This window comes from Watersipora subatra, chromosome 1 (assembly GCF_963576615.1).
Source record: "Watersipora subatra chromosome 1, tzWatSuba1.1, whole genome shotgun sequence".
NCBI classification, from domain to species: domain Eukaryota; kingdom Metazoa; phylum Bryozoa; class Gymnolaemata; order Cheilostomatida; family Watersiporidae; genus Watersipora; species Watersipora subatra.
The window spans coordinates 7,736,633-7,756,025 of NC_088708.1; the positions used below are offsets into that span (position 1 = coordinate 7,736,633).

Genomic DNA, 19,393 nt, shown 5'->3' on the forward strand with positions numbered 1-19,393 from the left:
TTGTTCTGCACCATCTCAATATCTTGAACTAACTTGTTGATGGGCGTGTCTCAAACTGAGCTGGCATACTCAACATGGGGTCTACAAAGGCTTGTATACGCTAGAAGTCTGGCTTTCTCTGGAGCATGGTGGACTGTACGTTTGATCATGCCAAGTTGACGATTTGCTTTGGATATTTTATCCTGTATATGCGAGTTAAATTTTAGGTCTTATTGTTGTATCACGCCAAGATATTTAGTTTCAGCAGCAATCTCAAGAGGATTGTTGTCCAGATAGTAGTCTGGCGGAGGAGATGCCACAGTAAGGTTAAATACCATTATCGAGCATTTGCTTACATTAAATGACATACACCATTTGGATGACCAGGCTTTTAAGGCGTCTATGTTGCGTTGGAACTTTGTTTTATCGCTGGCAGTATTGACTGACTGGTATATTAGAGTATCGTCAGCAAACAGACTGGTATTACAGTTGACAATATCTGGCAGGTTGTTTATGTTTACGAGAAACAAAACTGGGCCAAGCACAAATCCTTGGGGTATTCCTGATGTGACGGGTAGTTCATCGGATTGTTGACCTTTAATTAAGACCTTTTGGTTTAGAAAAAAGTCATGGACCCACATAATTATTTGTTGACTGATGTCTGGGATTTTGGCTAGTTTACGCATGAGTAGTTCGTGTGGCATCTTATCGAACGAAGGCTTTAGTAAAATCTAGAACCAGTGCAGGGACAGTACTCCCTTCATGTTAAACCATTAGTTCGATATATGGCCACTCTTGTCGGTCTGTCCTACAGTAAATACACAGTAATCCAATTTTAGTTAATTTTGTTAAATTTGAAACAATATAAGCGGATGCCCAGTTTCTCCAAATGGGTGAATTTTATCTTTAGTTCGCAGTTTTAGAGTTTTTAATAATGCACTCGCTGTTTCAGCTGTTATATCGTATTGAGAGCGAAGTTTTCTATAGACATCTGCGCAGGAATCTCCTTGAACCCCACAACTGGCGGCTCCCCGGAGAGAAAATTGTAGGCGAGGTCTGTTTTCCTCCTCTGACCAGCCATTGTGTTTGGCAATTGCTTCATAATTTTCTATAAACTGATCCACATTTCCCATATCATCAAACACTGGTGCAGGAATGGGTTGGTGAGTTACCGTCTTGTTAACCTTCACTACTTGCATTACTTCTTTGGGGTCAGTGCCACTGTCATCCGAGTCAGAATTGACAAGCAGTTGTGCTTTCGTCAATCTTTTCTGTCGCTTAGTCATATTTGTACTTAATGGCGTTACGATTTTCTGTGTTTAGAGGGCTTTTTGGCGCCTAGTGTTAGGTTTGCCCATAATGGTTAGTCACGATTGCTCTATGAAATATCCCACCGCTGCCACCACTGAAGTAAAATCAGGGCAACTCCCGAACTAGGCCAAGCAGGAACTGATGCTTGGTTATAGAAGCTTAGGCACCTCCAATTCAACTAGCCTTCCATCACTGCCGGCGTAATAGCCATTAATACCGACTCACTATCACAGCCGATAGCAGACTGTGAATATACCGACGCAACCCCAACAAAAGCCGATAAATCAGACTCTGTATAACAGCCGATAGCAGACTGTGTATATACCAGCGCAACTCCAACAAGAGCCAATAATACAGACTATATATTACAGCCGATAGCAGACTGAATACATACCAGCGCAACTCTAACAAGAGCCGATAAATGCAAACTCTATATATTACAGCCAATAGCAGACTGTATAGAGACCAGCGCAACTCCAGCAAGAGCCGATAAATCAGACTCTATATACTGCAGCCGATAGCAGACTATATATATACGTATATACTAGCTCGACTCTACCAAGAGCCGATAAATGCAGACTCTATACATACAGCTGATAGCAGACTGTATATATACTAGCGCAACTCCAACAAGAGCCAATAAATCAGACTCTATATAACAGCCGATAGCAGACTGTGTATAGACTAGCAAGCCAAGCTGTCTAAGTTACAAAAAAGATGTGTTGTACTTGAATAAATTTATTGTGATATCATAGTATGTCTCATCATGCTAGCCAAGTCTCGACTCCCCTCAAATGCAAAAACAACTGTTTATATAAGCGAGCAGAAGCAAACTCAACATATGATTGGTGGTTACAAGTAGTTGAAATTTGTAGGTCAAAACGGCAGTTACTTTTCAAAAAAACAAACGCCATTTACAAGTTAATACATAATATAAAAATCTTGTTACATTTTTGTAATACATTAATTAATATGAAAAAAAAGTTAATAATAAAACAAAGAACCAACGAATATTCTTTTTTGAAGTTCAGAGGATTTTCTGCTTGTAAGCCCAAGATAGTGGGCGCCTTATAATTCCTAAAGCGGGTGCATTTTAGCTTGCATTTATTCCGTTCTTCGTTAGCCGTTGGAACTTGAATTCTTTAGTTAGATAAATAAGCCCTGATTAACTCGCTAGTCTAGTTTTAGTCCTTGCCCCCGTCCTTTCTTCGGCCCTTCTCAGTGTCGCCGAGATTTAATGAGGAGTCGTCCTTTTGCTTAAGTGGTAAAAAGTCTTTTTCGTAAATTTACTACACTGCTTCAAGTTTGTGTTACATTATCATCTCATTTTTAAGTGTCAGTATAGTTACACATAGCAAGAATTTAGTATTTATGACTATTGTGAAACAGTCATAAATTGCCCACCTCATAATCTGGTTAGATACAAAATTAACCGAGTACTCAACTGTTGATTCAAGTTTTAATGCTTTATAAGTAAGTATTAAAAACTAACAGAAGGATCTAGGAATAGAATTGAGTGGCATTCAAACTGGTTGTTTCTTATCTTTGAAATATGTCCAACTCTGCTTCCTAAATACGTTTTGCATTTTGCATTACAAGGTCTCTAAGTTTTACACAAAAACATACCTATTAAAGTTTAACATATCGATACCTTGTATCTTTAAAACAGATAACTATTTAGTTGATAGCAGCACCAACTGAAAAGCTTCCATAACACCAGCATTACTAGAGTAGTTACTAAGATCTAAATGACAAAATCTGTTATAATGAAAAAATAGCTAGCAATTCTGGGTATGAAGTAAATGGTGTCTCTAAAGTGGGCTGAGTGAATATTTGTTAAACTTTTACCAGTCTCTTTTTTTATACGATTCATGCAAAGTAAAACCAGTCATTTCTTCTCTCCCCCAAATTTATTTTCTGTTTCATTAGTAATCGAGTTTCATTAGTACACCATGAGCAACCTTTAATACTAGTAGCTTATTTATAAGGCTTACTTAGTAAATAGAGTCTTTGGTGTTACATATTGTATAAAACTTCAAGGTCTTAGCACTCCTAGTCTGTTTTTGTTGTTGTTTAGTGTAAGAAGTTGCATATTGTTGTATCAACAATATTTGAGCTCTTTTTTCCTTGATACCTGCTTCCGTATAAAGTAATTTATATTAATGCTAGTAATTTTGCCTACCACGTATAACTAACAGAACGCTGTTTACTGTTTTGGTATGAATAGGCAGTAGCTACTACTATCAGTTGTCATGCCTTCTATTTACACCAGTTATGCCAAGTGCTCTGTTATTCTTTGCTATGGCTTTGCTGTAGGGATGGCCAATCGAACAGTGAAAGATGCACATACCGTTAAAGGGACTAATCCTCAGTATTTGATAGAGAAGATAATTCGCTCCAGAATATATGAGTCTAAATTCTGGAAGGAACAATGTTTTGCACTGTCTGGTAAGTTCATGCTACTGTCGTTCTATGGTATTTAGTTGTCAGGTCACTCAGAGTCAGGTCACTCAGACCTTCAGCTTTGCCTATTCAATTCGTAACTTCGTTCATTAATATTACAGTACAGTCTAACGAGTACAGGCTTCTGAGAGTCTCATGAAAAATTGGCGTTTGAACAAAAGATTCGTGATTTAGCTTCACTGTAGACCAAAAGTTTAAAACTCAAACATCTCCAGGAAAAAGGGCTCGCTTACCAACAGATGGCTCTCTTTTTTATCGTTAGTATTCAACTGTTGTATGCAGACCTACGAAATACCGACAGTGTTTTGTTTGGCGTAGCTTATTATTTTATTGGAATAAAACACAAGCTGTTTCTACACATTTTCGTATAACACAGTTCTGATAGCACCAGTTTGAGGTACAGGGTTGCTAAAGTTACTGCAATACATTTCCTAGCCTAACTTCTCTAATAATAGACTATTTGTGCAAAGTTCAATTACTACTATTTTTATATGGAAACGCATAAGTCTTTTTCGGTCTTGAAACAGATGAAAATTTTATATCGAAGTTTGAAAAATCACTGTTTCCTGTAGCCTTCTAGAATGAGTTGTGGTTGAAAACTGAGTTTTCATATTTGAAAGGCTTTATGTTATAAACACAACACAATAAGCAGTTTTTTAACTTGTGAACTGGCAGATGTTTGTTGGCAGGTTTGCTGCTGTGATAGAGACTAAAGTATTTTCGACCTTCAACTACAGGCTATATCCTTCAATTTAAACCATAACTGTCACGAACAACTTTTATCGTATTTATTAGGTAAATCAGACACGCTGATTCCGATTTTGTACTCAAAATAAAGATTAGTCCACTAACCTTCAAAGTCATTTAGGCTTTTTTAAAGCGTTTCAATGTTCGTTTCGAAAACAACACAATCGGCATTACAAGCTCTGACCATAAATATGTGACGAAACCTAGCTTTTTCAGGAACGGAAGTTAGGAATGTTTAGTCCGATTTAGAATAATAGAGATTGGTGTCTTAAAACCCATTGTTATCTAAATCCAGCCTGTTAAATAATTTCAGTTTTTTATGAAAGGTATATAAACTATTTAAAATTGCTCGTAGCTTGTTACATGACGTTTAAATGGGCTGAACGCCGAGAAAAGTGAACTTAAAAAGCGCGGTTTTATCACAAGCTAGCGTTGTTATCGCGCTTTTTTAAATATGCAATGCTAAATAGCTTATCTACCTTTCAGAAAAGACTTATATTATTTTTAAGGCTTAATTTAGATAATAATGGATTTTGAAACACCCATCTCTATTATTATTCTAAATCGGTCTAAACATCCCTACATAGCTTCTGTTCCTAAAAAGCTAGGTTACATCACGTATTTATGGGCGGAGCTTGTTATGCCGATCGTGTTGTTTTCGAGACCGATATTAAAACGCTGTAAAAAAGCCTTCATTACTCTGAATGTTAGTGGACGAATCTTTATTTTGAGTACAAAATCGGAATCAGCGTGTCTGATTTACCTAGTAAATACGATAAAAGCTGTTCGTGACAGTTATGGTTTAAGTTACTAAACAATTGTTGGTGGTTGGATGTCACTCTCGGTTGCATCTTGCACTTTCTAAATTCTAATAAAGCATTCACTTTGTCTGTAGCCGAGCTTCTTGTGGACAGGGCCATAGAGCTGAGGTATATTGGTGGTCACTATGGTGGCAATGTAAAACCAACACCATTTCTCTGTCTAATATTAAAGATGCTACAGATACAACCTGACAAAGACATCATCATAGAATTTATCAAGAATGATCACAAGTTAGTAGCTCATTGAGCCATTTTGTTAGTACACATCTAACTAGGCCATAGTATTCCAGGACAAATTTGCCACTCTTAAGTTGTATTATTCACAATATCTGGATTACCACTAAACTTGATGTGTATATTGACAGGTATGTTCGTGCTCTGGGCGCCTTTTACATGAGGATGACAGGCTCTTCCTTAGACTGCTACAAATACCTCGAACCTTTGCTTAATGACTACCGGAAAATTAGAATGCAAAATAAAATGGGAGGTAAGAAAAAATATTGGCGTCGTTTGCTCGGCCAGCTGCACTTTGATTGTTGCTTTAGTTTGGAATTATGTCGTCTTCTTCAGGCTATTTAATACTTTCCACCATGTCTTCTGATCTTAACTCTTTTTTTGCACTTCTGAGCTAGTCGATATTAGCGTCCAAACAATTTTTTAAGCAGGGCAAAACTTTTATTACGCGTTGCATTTCGCACAAATGATGATAAACGTTTAGCTGCATGTGCGCTAAGTACAACTTTTAGCCTAAAACTAGTTGTTCATATACCATCGTAAATGTAAGCCTTTTTTACAAAGTACTTTTGTCAAAGTATTAAGATCGCGTTAAACAAGGAACTACTATTAGTCTAGTTATTAATTATTTCTATGGTGTTGCTTTTTAAGTTTTAACGAAAAAACTGAAAGTTTTTGAGTTGGAAAACAAACTACGATACGAACAGAAACAATGAAAAAATAAATTGTTATCGATGTAACTGAACCATTATGGATGATTTATGGACGATTTTATGGACACTCTTCTACTGATCACTTGCTATTACGGGTTCGTAAAGATCAAGAATGTCAAAGTGGCCGACAAATGAAGGTGGCATTCAATTACATGGTGGCGCTCTATTTTTCAACCCTTATCTATAGTGGCATTCAAATAGAGGTGGTGTTCAAATAAAGGTGTCATTCAATTAGAGGTTTTATGGTAAATCCGATTTACAACCCCAAATTGTTTCTGAATGAGTCAGAGTTCTTTTAATGAATGTTTGTTTATTTCATATTGTTATTGCATTAATTTAGCCTGTAGACCAGTTCAAGGTAAGTTACTCAAATCCATTAGGTAATTGTTCTACTACCCGTGTAATGCCCGGCATTCGGCTAGTAATATCATAAGATTGGGTTACATACTTTGTAGTAGCAAAGCAAAGATGTATATACCTAATAGTAATATAACATAGAATTATGTACCTAATAGTAGCATATAGTTATATTACTAATAGTAGCATAACGTGGAGTTATACACCTAATAGTAATATAGCCAGGAACTAGGGCTCTGTCTTCTGAGAGAAGCTTTGCTATTTATATGAATGTCAGAGTTAGTCTAGGTTTGATTGTTTCGTGATAGTATTTGCTATAGACAAAAAGGAAGGAGCCAAACAGCTACAGCTCTATCTCTGAAACTCTAAAGTAAACTTTGCGGCAGTAAATATAAAACACTTTAACAAAATATGCAATTTTCTGTAATGTCCATTTAAAAATATATGTTCAATTTATTGTTGTCTAACCTGTGGGAAAAACTCCAAATTTATAGCTTTACTGAATCTTGCGTGCCCGATTTATCTTGCCTTGAAAACATGAATTTTTAACTTTTCAAAAGCTAATTTTAGCAAGGCCATAAGCTGACAGATTCCATCCGCATTATTGGCATTTTACAAGCGCCCTTGAATAGTGCTAAACTTGTTCATTTGTTTGAGTATATGAGACAAATGATGTTACCAGTTTTCTCATATTCCGTTGCAACTTAACTGCTAATCATGCGATTCCAAGCTTTCTGTGTCAACAATTGAATAAATTAGTAAGAAGTGGTTCCTCATGAAAGAGTTACTTGCATAGATAATCGATGGGTAGTAACTATTTGTAATATCTGCTCAGAGCTCACTCAGGACTAGTATGGCACTATTTGTGTTCATTGTAATTGAATATAATACTTCAATCATCTTTGCTATGCACATCATCCTGTGTTGTTTCTCATTTTTTACAGACTTTGAATTGTCTCACATGGATGAGTTTATCGACTCACTCCTGCGAGAAGACAGGGTGTGCGACTGTATACTACCCCGTATACAGAAGAGATTGGTGCTTGAGGAAAACAACGAGCTCGATCCAAGGATAAGCGCTCTTGATGATGATATGGATGACATTGAAAGTTCAGATGAGGAGGGAGAGTTGAGGGTGGGTTGGCGTGTGCTGGTTTTGGCATAGACTGGCAATTCTCAACTACCTGCATGATGGTACATTTTTCATACAGCATAATACTGTCAGTGGTATTTTGTGTTAGCAAAAAAGATCCTTCGATACTCAGGGTTAAATTTTTTGCTGTGGTGCCATATTTTAATTACAAAATCTCGGTCTCAAAAAAATTTAATCGTGTTATCTCAAAAATAAGAAAACCTTTGATAGACCTTTCTTTAGTTTCTTTCATCCTTTTCACGCGTTCTCGGTGTGAGCATGCTTGTCTGTTCTGGTGGCATGTACTGATATGGAATTTTTGCAAAATCGTATTGAAAATGATAAAATTTTTGAGGTATATATCGTTTGTACATTCATCAATATCAAATCATATGCAGGCAATGCTTATAATTATGATGAAATATCACTTTCAATATCATGTTTTTCATCTGGCCAGGGGTCATGAACATACAGGCGTAAAGGTGTGCCCACTGTTGCCTATTCAAAACACTTACATGTACACATACAATTATTTATAGGCATGCCTGTTTAGAATGAAGAATATTTTTTGCAAAAATTATGATTGTTTTTAAACAGTTCTAGGAAGATTCATAGCTTGTTAAGGTCGATCATCAAGACCTAATGATCAACTTTGGCAGGTTATGAAACTGGCAGTAATGGACAAATAGAAGAATAATAGACAAGTACAGTCAAACATGGATAACTCGTCCACGGATAGCTCGAACACATGGTTAATTCGAACATTTCCTTTGGTCCGTTCCCACGTAATGATAAATTGCTATAGATAACTCGAACTCAACACTGTTAATTCGAACTGTTTTTTTGCCCAACGGCTACCGAAACGGTTGTTATCGCTTTAGAAAATCACTTTATTCAAAGCCATAGAGGTAAACTTCATCTTTTCGTAATTCATAAGCGTCGTTATTACCACCATCGGCAAAATATTTTTGTCAACGACTTTTCTAAAGGTTTGGTGAAATTTGATTTATACTGCTACACGATGAATAGCACGGGCTAGCCGGGTCACGCGCGCAAGGATTTTCGCCACGCACATACAAAACAAAAATCGCATGTTGTTTTTGTTTTGTATGTGCGTGGCGAAAATCCTTGAGTGCGTGACCTGGCTAGCCCGTGATGAATAGTTTTCCGACGTTGATTCCGTGTTGAATAAACGTCGGAATGTTGAATGTTTAAAACGTCTTAAAAATTGTTGTAATTAAACTTTAACGTTGTCTGAGCTACAAAAAACTATTCATCGTTTGACCTAAACACAGAATACGTGTGTACATTCAATAAGTATCTATTAAAAAAACGTGAGTGATATAGAATGTACCGTAAAACCTCGTAAAACTTCTTACTGAACTGCCTCGGAGTGTTGCTCTTAACGAATCCCAGGTAAAGTAAGATAATCTTTGCATAAACTTCAAGAAAAAACGGCAAAATTGATCGTGGGTAAAACCCCAAAAGAAAAAAATGTCTTTTCTTTTGAGCATTTCAACAACGATCAAGTTTTGCCAATGTCAATCTGAAAAACGTCCTGGCAATAACATCACCTCAAACAACAAACCAATCTCAAGTGATAGAAAAATCTCTATACTTTTTCATAAAAACGTTTTAAACTTTACATTTGAAGCATTTAATTTGAAACAAGCCATTTGTGCTTTTGATTTATATTATAGTTTGTATATGTACATGTATCTACTAATAAATAAGTAAATATATGGACTTGTGACAGTGCTCTGATAACTTGAACGCTCTGATAATTCAAACACTTTTGCTCGGTCCCTTGAAGTTCGAGTTATCCATGTTTGACTGTATGTGTACCTGGCGTGTTAACTAGCTTATATATAGTCTAATTTTCTTTGTTTGCACCAGTTAGTTATAATTAACGTTTGCATGAATTTCAGATTTTTGTACATCCTTTGGATGACCAGCAAACTTAAAAACAAGATTGTCATTTATTAACATGGAAAATTTGTCCAAGTAGTCAATTTTAGACTTCGGTGATGAATTTGCTAATAATTTTTTTCAAGTTCATGTATTGGTTATTCACACAGCAAAATGTTGTTGAGCAAAGAAAAACATTTCATGCGTAATTTTTGAAAACTCACTATACAGTTTTGATAAATTTCGCATACATTTGCTGGAGTAAAAAACTGTACTTTCTCATTTAGCATACAAAAACTAGATCAACTACACATATTATCAGTTTTGATGCATTCTGGGTATACAAACTGATAATTGTGGAGGTTAGGACTACCGGGTGAAAATTAGTAGGTTGCCAGCTTTGCTCTGATGAGTAATATTCCTAACCAAATAGATTATTACATACAAGATTTATCAGATATTCTGGCCCTATTCTAGTGCTTGTGCTCTATAGTTTTAACCATTGTTTTCTGTGAAGGCAAAATTCATCAAATATAGCAAGTTACCCTCTGCATGTGGAATGCCAGAGGAGCAACTATTTGCTCGGTTTTCCAATACGTATTCCTGTAAAGGAAATCCTGGCGTCAAGCTGCATGGTGGTAGATTGCTCATATTCTGATTGCCACTTGACGTTGCTTGTCGCTTTTGTAGTCTTTTATAAATATCAGCTTAATGTGTCTGCAGTTCAAATTTTGCAGTTTTTTGATGCTTAGGAAATGGCTGCAAAGCAACGAGAGCGAGAAAGCCCCCGTAGACGATCTCCTGTGAGGAAGCGAAGCAGGTCGCCTCAGGCAAGACGAAGAGACAGGCATGACAATAGACATGGAGGACATGACAGGGACCGACACAGACGGTCTAGGGAACGTGATAGGGGTGTCAGGGATGATCGGGGTGTCAGGGATGATCGGGGTATCAGGGATGATCGAGGTATCAGGGATGATCGGGGTGTCAGGGATGATCGGGGAGAAAGAGATCGTGGAGAAAGAGACAGAAAACGACCTCGCTCGAGATCACCAAAACGAAGTGATCGACCAAGGTAAGGCAGGCTCACATAAAAATATTTAACTAACATTGTTGAATTGTCGAGCTCTACGTACTAATTGTCCCAGTTGAATTATGAATATGGCGCCTGGGAAGCGATATGACACGCGTTGCCTTGGTTCAATTCTAGTAGATATCCCCAAACTCAGCTGTACTGGTCAGGTGTTTCAACTCGATGCCATTTAATATTTGGACTAATGTTACACACTAGTCGTATCGATGTTTGACATTTTTATAATATCAATTTTGGCATTAAACACCATAGGACAATGATATTCGAAGTTAGCGCACTTGCAACTAAAAACAATGCAAAAGCCCAATCCAATATGTTCATGACACATACAAGGTCTGCACTTTAAACTCCCAAACGGTTTTTGATTTATTTTCATCAACAATAGTAATTAAACAAAAGGAAAAAGCTAGACATGTGATGAAGCCCATAATACACATTAGCATAGCTAGCCGTGGCGTCGGGCTTGTCATCATTGCATAATCAAGATCAATTCTATGAATAATTAGCTTTTATTCACTTATTAAAAGATGTAATTTAAGTTGTTTCTTCAAACTGACCACCTCTATTTTTTCTATAGTATTAGTGAGTTGGTTCCAAAAATGACCTGTTGGTAATCCAACCTGCGATGGCCTGCACGGGAAGATTGTGGGAGATTTAGACAGAAATTTGAGAACCTAGTTTGATATATTGTGGAAGAGATGTAATTGCAATAAAATTTATGATGGGCTAAAAGTATAATGTAGTATGAATATAGTGATCTGATAGGTAGTATGGATGAATTGAAAAGAGATTTGGTGTAGATGAGGTTTTTTGTGAATGGTTCTACCATGCGCTTTTGAAGTGTTATCAACTTCGTAAGATGGGTGGGAGGTGCTTTGTCCCATGCCTCAATGCAATATGAAAGTTTGGAATTAACCATGGAATTGTATAACGAAAGCAGAGGTTTGTGAGGTAAATATTCAGATGTGCAGTCGATCAAGTCTGATAAGGATCTGTTGTTTTAGTAAATATTCGATGCATTTTTTCCAAGTGAGATTAGAATCGATGAAAATACCAAAGAATTTTATTTGATCTGTTTGACAAATTGGTTTGTTGAAAATGAAAAGGGACGAGTGCTATCTAGATGAGATTAGTTTCTGTTTTTTTTAGTAGCATGAGAAACTAGTCTTATCAACATTTAAGGTGAGTTTGTTATAACTCACCTTAAATTTTGTTATATGAACTACATGTAATAAGAAATATTTAGAAGTACGCAACATGCCTTATGATTCACATTTGTTTTCAGCATCTACCTTACAATGCTTGTTTCAATTCGTGATTACGTTGACTTTGAACCAAATCTGCTCATTGATTTGTTTATTTATATAAAGACTTAGATTATGTAGCAATAGCTGTGTTTCTTTGTCTGCTTACATTAAAATACCATCTAACATCTAATTTATTTGTTAATATCAAGATGATATTTATGGATTTTTGAGTAATCATGAGGTCTTGTATCAGATTAATTTTCAAACACTGCCTTGCAGCAGGAGACATAGGTCACGGGAACGTGGAGGAGCAAGCTCAAAAGACCAACTTGATATTGAAGAAGCTAATGCATTGCGAGCGAAACTGGGACTGGCACCACTACGCCCTTGAGCACTTAAGTTATGACTTGTCATTATAATACACAATACATCAGAACACAAAGTTAATTTGCTACATGATATTTATTTCACATGGTCAAATCTACTTGGATTTCAACATCTTTGAAGCCTTGCCATAGAGTTGATTCCTCATCCCGCGTCTTGCTTGTTTGGCTTTCATGAGTTTGTACCTACAACAGTGGAAGGGAAGAGGGCTAAATCATTGTTAAGTCACAGCATACAGCCAAACCTCAACATACCGTGGAATGAGCGCAAAAATGTTGTAACTTCATTTAGAACATAAGGGAAGTTACAACAATTTTGCGCTCAGCCCACGATACGATCATCTCAATATACGTATTTTTCATCACGATGTAAAAGTTCAGCAAACATTAGACTCCGCATCTAGATTAATTTCAATATATGACCTTTCGAGTTTCTCAAAATGAAACAGTTTTATTAATTAGTGTATGCATAAGCAGCTGTTTTCATATAGTTGAGTCCATATATAAGTTCATATATAAAATATGTTATATATGAATAAGTTTATATTCATATATAACATATACGTGCTTCACACATTTTTAGTTTCAACTTCTTGTTACAAAAGTTTCCAAGGTTATCGAGCAGCTACATATATTGATGGATCAGAATCAATCCAAAATAAGAATACTTGAAACAGCTGCAAGTTTAAGACTGCGCAGGCTATACTTCGGTTAATCCGTGTTTAACATACAAGCGCATTCACAACAAATACTTCTCGCGATTATTACTTGATTTAGTTTTGTCCATATAGTTTCGCGTTTTCACATTGTTTATTTACATTGCGTTTGATTTAACGCTATATACATGCTATTTTCTGGCATTTCGATCATCAAGTATGTGAGCTGTGGAAAAAATTAACTAACATTCAATGTATTTTGGTGGAAATAATTGTTCCAACATACGATAGTTTTGACATAGAAAAATTTCCTTATGATTTTTAACAAGCACAGGTTGTTACTTAGCACATGTCAACTAAACTAAATATTGCAGAGAGAGTAGACACACCCTTTTAATTAAAAGACCCAAAGACGCCTTTTAATTAAAAGACCCAAAGACGCCTTTTAATTAAAAGACCCAAAGACGCCCTTTAACTAACATTAAAATGAAATGGTTTTTCCCTAGTGTACCGCTCTTGTACTGACTCTACCAACATGCCGAATAAATAAGCAAGACGCATGTAAAAATGCTCTTGTGCTCATAGCATGTATTCAAAGTAGGATTATCCGCAAATAGCTACTAACAAAATTAGCTATTACAAATACTTGTTGATTAATTCATGGTTTCATTACAAACTCGATCTGAATATGGAGATAATTAAATCAGTTGTACTTGTGAGATTTATAGATACATGCCTATTGAAAATGGCTGCTATTTTAATTGCAAGCGCAGTCCATCTTGTTCAATTAGCAGTATTATGATAAATACCAAGATAAACTTGTCACAAATTTTAGCGCTTTAATAACAAAAATTCATTTAGCAAGTATGGAGATAGCCCTACAAGATGGAGATGTGCTACTATTTCATGCCAACAATGATAGTTTCCAAATGACAATGAAGAGCGTTAGCATTTCTAGGTTACTACTGTCATGACGGATATGTTGACGTGAAACAAAGTAAAAACTATGTAAACAGAACTAAAGCAAGCTTAACAGTCATACCTTTGGCAGGTTTGACTGTTAAGCCATACGTAAAATTTAACCATTTCAAGTTACAGTGAACACAGCATGAAAGAATTTCATAGCAATTAATAGCAAGTTTTGAAAAGTTATACGACTACAACAAATACTTATCAAATACGCTGAAAATAAAAACTGGCTACTTGTGGAAAATCTATATATTTTGTGTTCTTGAAACTCATGCTAACATTAAATTTTCATTCAATTCTAGCATTGAGTGAATTGTAACTCAGAGGTTATGCATTATATTATTAGTATTAATTAGTAATTAAACAACACTTGTTTGGAATCTTTGTTGCATTTATGTTGAACGCTTAATATTTTGTGCATACAAAATAACTCGTCCCATTTATGTGGCACAAGTACATTGCCTGTTCTTATCACTTTTGCTAATTTGTAATGCCGTTAATGACAAAGAGAAGTTATGTTCACATAGAAATATGCAGCAACACAGTATAATTTTTTAACTCATGTTTTTGCAATAATGTAGACTTGCATATAATAACAGGTTCAGAGTGGTCACAATAAATATGACTTAAAATGCATGAGTTATTGCCCACAAATAGTCCTTACAATTACTTAGGAGGTAGGTGAGGCCTTTGTGGCAAATAACTGGCAACAGCATTGAAAATCTACCATAGTATTAGGAAATCTTACATTGGCAACCCATATGAATAACAGGAGTTGTCCATGCAATCTATATATAAATCTCAAGGTTGTTGTCATCTGTTCAGATGTCTGCCTGTCCTGTTATAGCTATTAAAATCTTGGAATAAAAAGCGTGCTGGATTTGAACTCACGAAGATGGCAACCGCATGTTTCAAACCACGCAATTAACCACTGGGCTATACAGTCCTTAGCATTCTAGCTATCTTATAATATACTGTATGCACACGCCAAATGTGCACTTTTGATTATTAACTAATATTACCTTTGCATTTGTTTTTTTTAATTGTTTAACTCATTTTTTGTGAACACTATCTAATTTTTTAATTTGTAACTTTTAAATGTGCCATTACACTTGTATTTCCGGCTTTCGTAAGTTTTGATTGCTAAATCGGTCAATAATTTTCCCACGCCAGACAATTGTATTATCTCAAGTAGGAATAGCCTCTACATTCTCTCTCCGTTTGGTCAGACAAAGTACCAGACAAAGACAGTCTGATATCTCATTTTTACAATATCGAGAGGTACCAGTATGGTCGTATTCAGAGTTTTGATAGATAGCTTCTGCTGGAATAGTAACCTTTCTTATAACTTTACCACTTTTATGCATGAAGTGTTATTATTAATTCAACATAATCCAGATTTTTATTTCTCAGTTCGTATTAATTGCACCATTACCAAATCATTTCTTATTGTAAACGTAGCAAAACAGACTTAATTTAGCTATTACTTGCTAATTATTTCACATTTACATTTAAACACTTTTATAGTTGTTTTATTTTGTTTCTCAATTCATTTGACCTGCTCAAAACATTTTCCTCATGATATAAAGTTTGAAAGTTACAGTTGTTTGACGAAGTTTGAAAACCTTTACAGTTGTGTTATTTTTTCTCTTACTTTTCTCACAATATGAAGTTTGAAAGTTAGAATGGTAACTGTTGTTATATGTTAAATAAAAATTAATTTTTTGTGCGAAAAGTTTTCGCCGAAAACTTTTATTACCAGGCAATGTCGGGCATTCATCTAGTTCTAATGATCAGCTTTTAAAATTCTGGGCGCAGTTTGACAGTTAAGTCAAAATTATGCCAGGTGTTAACCAAGCTTTTTAAAGAAATATATCCAAATACATAGTAAGATGGGTGAATGCTTGATAATTTATTTAATTTTATTGCTACATGCAAGTTTACTCGTCTATTTAACCAATTTAAAATTTTTAACTTTTCGCCCCGAGTTTAACAATAAAAAGTAGCCTGAGCGCTATGTATCTTAAAAAGAAATGCACTTTCAGGTTATATTAGCAAATTTGAGCCAAGTTCATTTTTATTGCATTGGTAAAAATATTGCAAACGTAACAGTGCTTTATTATGAATTTTTCCTAAGTTGATGTGTAGCATTGCTAAAAATTTAAAACAATACATTTGTAGCTGAATAGAAGTCCTGGAAAGCTGGAAAGAGTAGATCATCCATACACTAATAGTAAAAACCATCCCATCACCTAAAGAACAACATGGATGATATAACGATTTACTCAAGAAGTATCAATTTATGCAGAATATTTTTGACAGCCTGCTGTATCGTAATTATTAAAAATACCTGTCAAAGTCTGTTAATGATGCTCGTGTTGCTATTGCTTGCTGTCTCTTGGCCCAGCTACTCTCAGCCCACTTTGTTGATATATCTGCAGCATTCCAAGCTTTTGTAACTGTGCCAGTCCTAGCACCAGGTCCAATTTTGACAACAAACTTTGTGAGCTGCAATGCCTTGAAATTAATCATTTGCCTAGCTGCTCCGCTGCAGGGTCCATCAACTAGAGCTCTACAATGAAATGCATACAACTATTAAAATTTTTGCGAATGCAAAAACTGTATCAAAAAAGCATTGTAAAAGAACACTCGTTCATAATCCACAAGCTATGGATTCATCGGTGACTCAATATGATTTTGGACATAAATTAGTGGCCAGCGATGTTACGTGTGTTTGGCAAAACACCCATATATTCAGTTATATATATTTAGTTTAAACAAAACACGAAAAACTTTTTATTTAGAGGCACAAACAGAATTGTCGTGACTCTGAAGAGCAAAATCAAGCTGGAAAAAAAGTAAGCAGTTTCACGGCTCAGCGCTTCTCCAAGCGTATAGTGCCGTTAGCAGTAGGCCTGACAATCTATCCAACATAATTAGTTAAATAAATGGTTATATATTAACAATAAAACTTTGAGAATTCGGGGTCCGTGTAAAAATGATTGTGTGATTCAACGGCTTATCAATACATAGTATAGCGGCCCTAGTGAAGAACGCCAAGCTTTTCTATGGCAAGTGACAAATCTGAGCGATGCATAAAAAGCATATCAATTGACATCATTAAAAGAGAGAAAAACGAGTAGTGCTTAGAAACTTTATTCAAAACTTTTACAAGAGGTGCAGTTAATAACTTTACTTATTGTTGAATGCAAATAATCAGAGGAATATAGATCGTTACCGGTTCTGATCTACAACGTCGACGATGACAACAAGTTTTCCCTTGCTAGGCCCGGCCGCTACAAAAGCGACTCGCCCCACTTCAACAAACTTTTGATATACCATGTTTAGAAATCAACACAACTTTTTAACTCAGCGTGTCGGAAAAGAACATCAACTAGCATGCGCAGAGGAACATCCGGTAGCAATAACATTTCCGTCGAGTTTTCTTCCCTCGCCAAATAGAGAAGTCTAAAAGAGTGTCAATACCTATACGAGTTGTTTCTCTCTTTTACTGTGTTGTGCGACAACTCCTTATCATTAGATTCTCACGTTCCCTTTTACGAGTAACATTATATACATGTATTTGTAACGTTAATACAAGAAGCAGGTTCTGGTGGTTGGTGACAAAGGGGTGACAAACTGCTAGGCTAGTTTTACATATACGCTGCAACATCTTCATGAAATTCGATTAAATAAAAGATTTGATTGAGCTTCCCTATGTAGGGGCTACAGTACTAATAATTCTATGATTATATGTGCTGTTTCATCATTAATTTACTAATATAGATTTATTCAAATAGTTTTAGTAATGTTTAGAGATGCAGTATTATCTTTTTACTAGTCCTAGGTAGACTGAAATTCTCATATTTCTGAGTGGTAATTTTAGATGTAATCAATGATATAAAACCTCCAACATGAGGGTTTTATATCATTGATGTACAGTGTAAGTGCTTTGATGGTATAAACTAAAAACCATCACTTTTCAAAATATACAAAAACTGAGATAGCGGGTATTAAAAGCATTAGCTATGTGTTTGATCTCCTCCAAACTACTAACATGGAACTTCTCATCTTGTAGCCTCATATCTGTATGAACATTTCTACATGCTCCTCTGTTCTACATGTTGAGAATCTTCACCTAACATTTTGATGACTTTCAGCACATTTATTAATAGTTAACCTCATTGACCTCAACTAAAAAATCTATACGTTTGTTTGTAAATAAGTTTTCTGTACGCGTCAAAAAATTGCTATAGTTCGAAGAAAAATATCAGAAGGTAATTTTATATACAGTAAACCTTAAAATGTCAAACCATGTCAAAAGTCAAATGTCAAAAGTGTCAAACCTTAAAATACAGTCAAACCTCAACATACAAAGCTTACTCATTCACATATTTGCTTCAAAACAGTCATATGCTGTAGTAAATAGTCTTGTGAGGATACATTGCTTAATTGATTTCAGAGCCTGCAAAAATGGTGATAACTGTAAGTCACTTTCTATAACACGACAACCAAGGCATTATATAAAACTGTAAAAACTAAATACCGAAGCTCAAGCTATATGTGAAAGTTAAATAAATAATAAATAAAGCAATAATCAGTAAAAGGAGCTTTTCACCATTTGAGACATTTAGATGGAAGTGTAGGCTTAGTGATGCATAGGTTATATTGTAGAGTGAGGGGTAAAAATATATGGCATAACTTGTTTTAGCTGGATGTATTTTACATTATCATAATTAAATTTTACATCACATGCCACAAAGTTTTTATGTTGAGGTGATTTCCAGTCCGCTGCTTGACTAAGTATCTTTTGTGCAACAAGCATAGGCATAGGCATAGACATAGACATAAACAAGCATAGACATGCACAAACTTGACATGTCAAATTTGCTCTCCTAAATAACTGGGCAATGCTTTATTGTGTTCAAGAATACAAATAACGATAAGTTTTAATATGCATGGTTTTTAGCAGAGGTATAAAAGAAAACGGTAAACTCTAGAAGTTCATTGGAATGTCCTTGACAAACAGCTAGTAATATGCACTAGTGCTGATTGAGCAGATTAATAGCGTACACATTCCTGCATTGCATATATTATTTACTCTATAATATTCTCTTTCAGCAGAAATGCTCTGCTGTGAGCACTTATTGGTTTGTTATTACTTTCTTTAGGCTAAATTCTTAAACTGTAATGGGTCTCTTTTATAAACAATTGCTATTAAGTACATGAGATATTAGTACTAACTGCATTTGCTGAATCAAATTTCATTGTCAGACCAATCCTTAACATGTTTTCAACTAATGGCAAAGCCAAATTTATGTTTACTTCTAGTTTGGTGACAGGCTATACAGCTTAAAATATCATAGCAGTAATAAGGCAG

At 35.4% G+C, this 19,393-nt stretch overlaps 2 protein-coding genes across 2 annotated transcripts; one reads left to right on the forward strand and one right to left on the reverse strand.

Annotated features, from left to right (window-relative positions):
• Positions 1-1,123: 1,123 nt before the first annotated feature.
• LOC137385686 (pre-mRNA-splicing factor 38A-like) lies at positions 1,124-12,505 on the forward strand. Its single transcript, XM_068072211.1, has 7 exons — positions 1,124-1,142; positions 3,607-3,738; positions 5,396-5,552; positions 5,687-5,808; positions 7,570-7,760; positions 10,418-10,740; positions 12,285-12,505. Exons 2-7 carry the CDS (start codon positions 3,609-3,611, stop codon positions 12,394-12,396), a joined length of 1,035 nt encoding a protein of 344 aa, XP_067928312.1. The 5' UTR covers positions 1,124-1,142; positions 3,607-3,608; the 3' UTR covers positions 12,397-12,505.
• Positions 12,449-17,413, reverse strand: LOC137385687 (large ribosomal subunit protein eL14-like). The gene is made up of 3 exons (XM_068072212.1): positions 17,252-17,413; positions 16,364-16,585; positions 12,449-12,574 (listed from the first exon to the last, which is right to left on the reverse strand). Exons 1-3 carry the CDS (start codon positions 17,353-17,355, stop codon positions 12,487-12,489), a joined length of 414 nt encoding a protein of 137 aa, XP_067928313.1. The 5' UTR covers positions 17,356-17,413; the 3' UTR covers positions 12,449-12,486.
• Between the last annotated feature and the right edge of the window lie 1,980 nt (positions 17,414-19,393).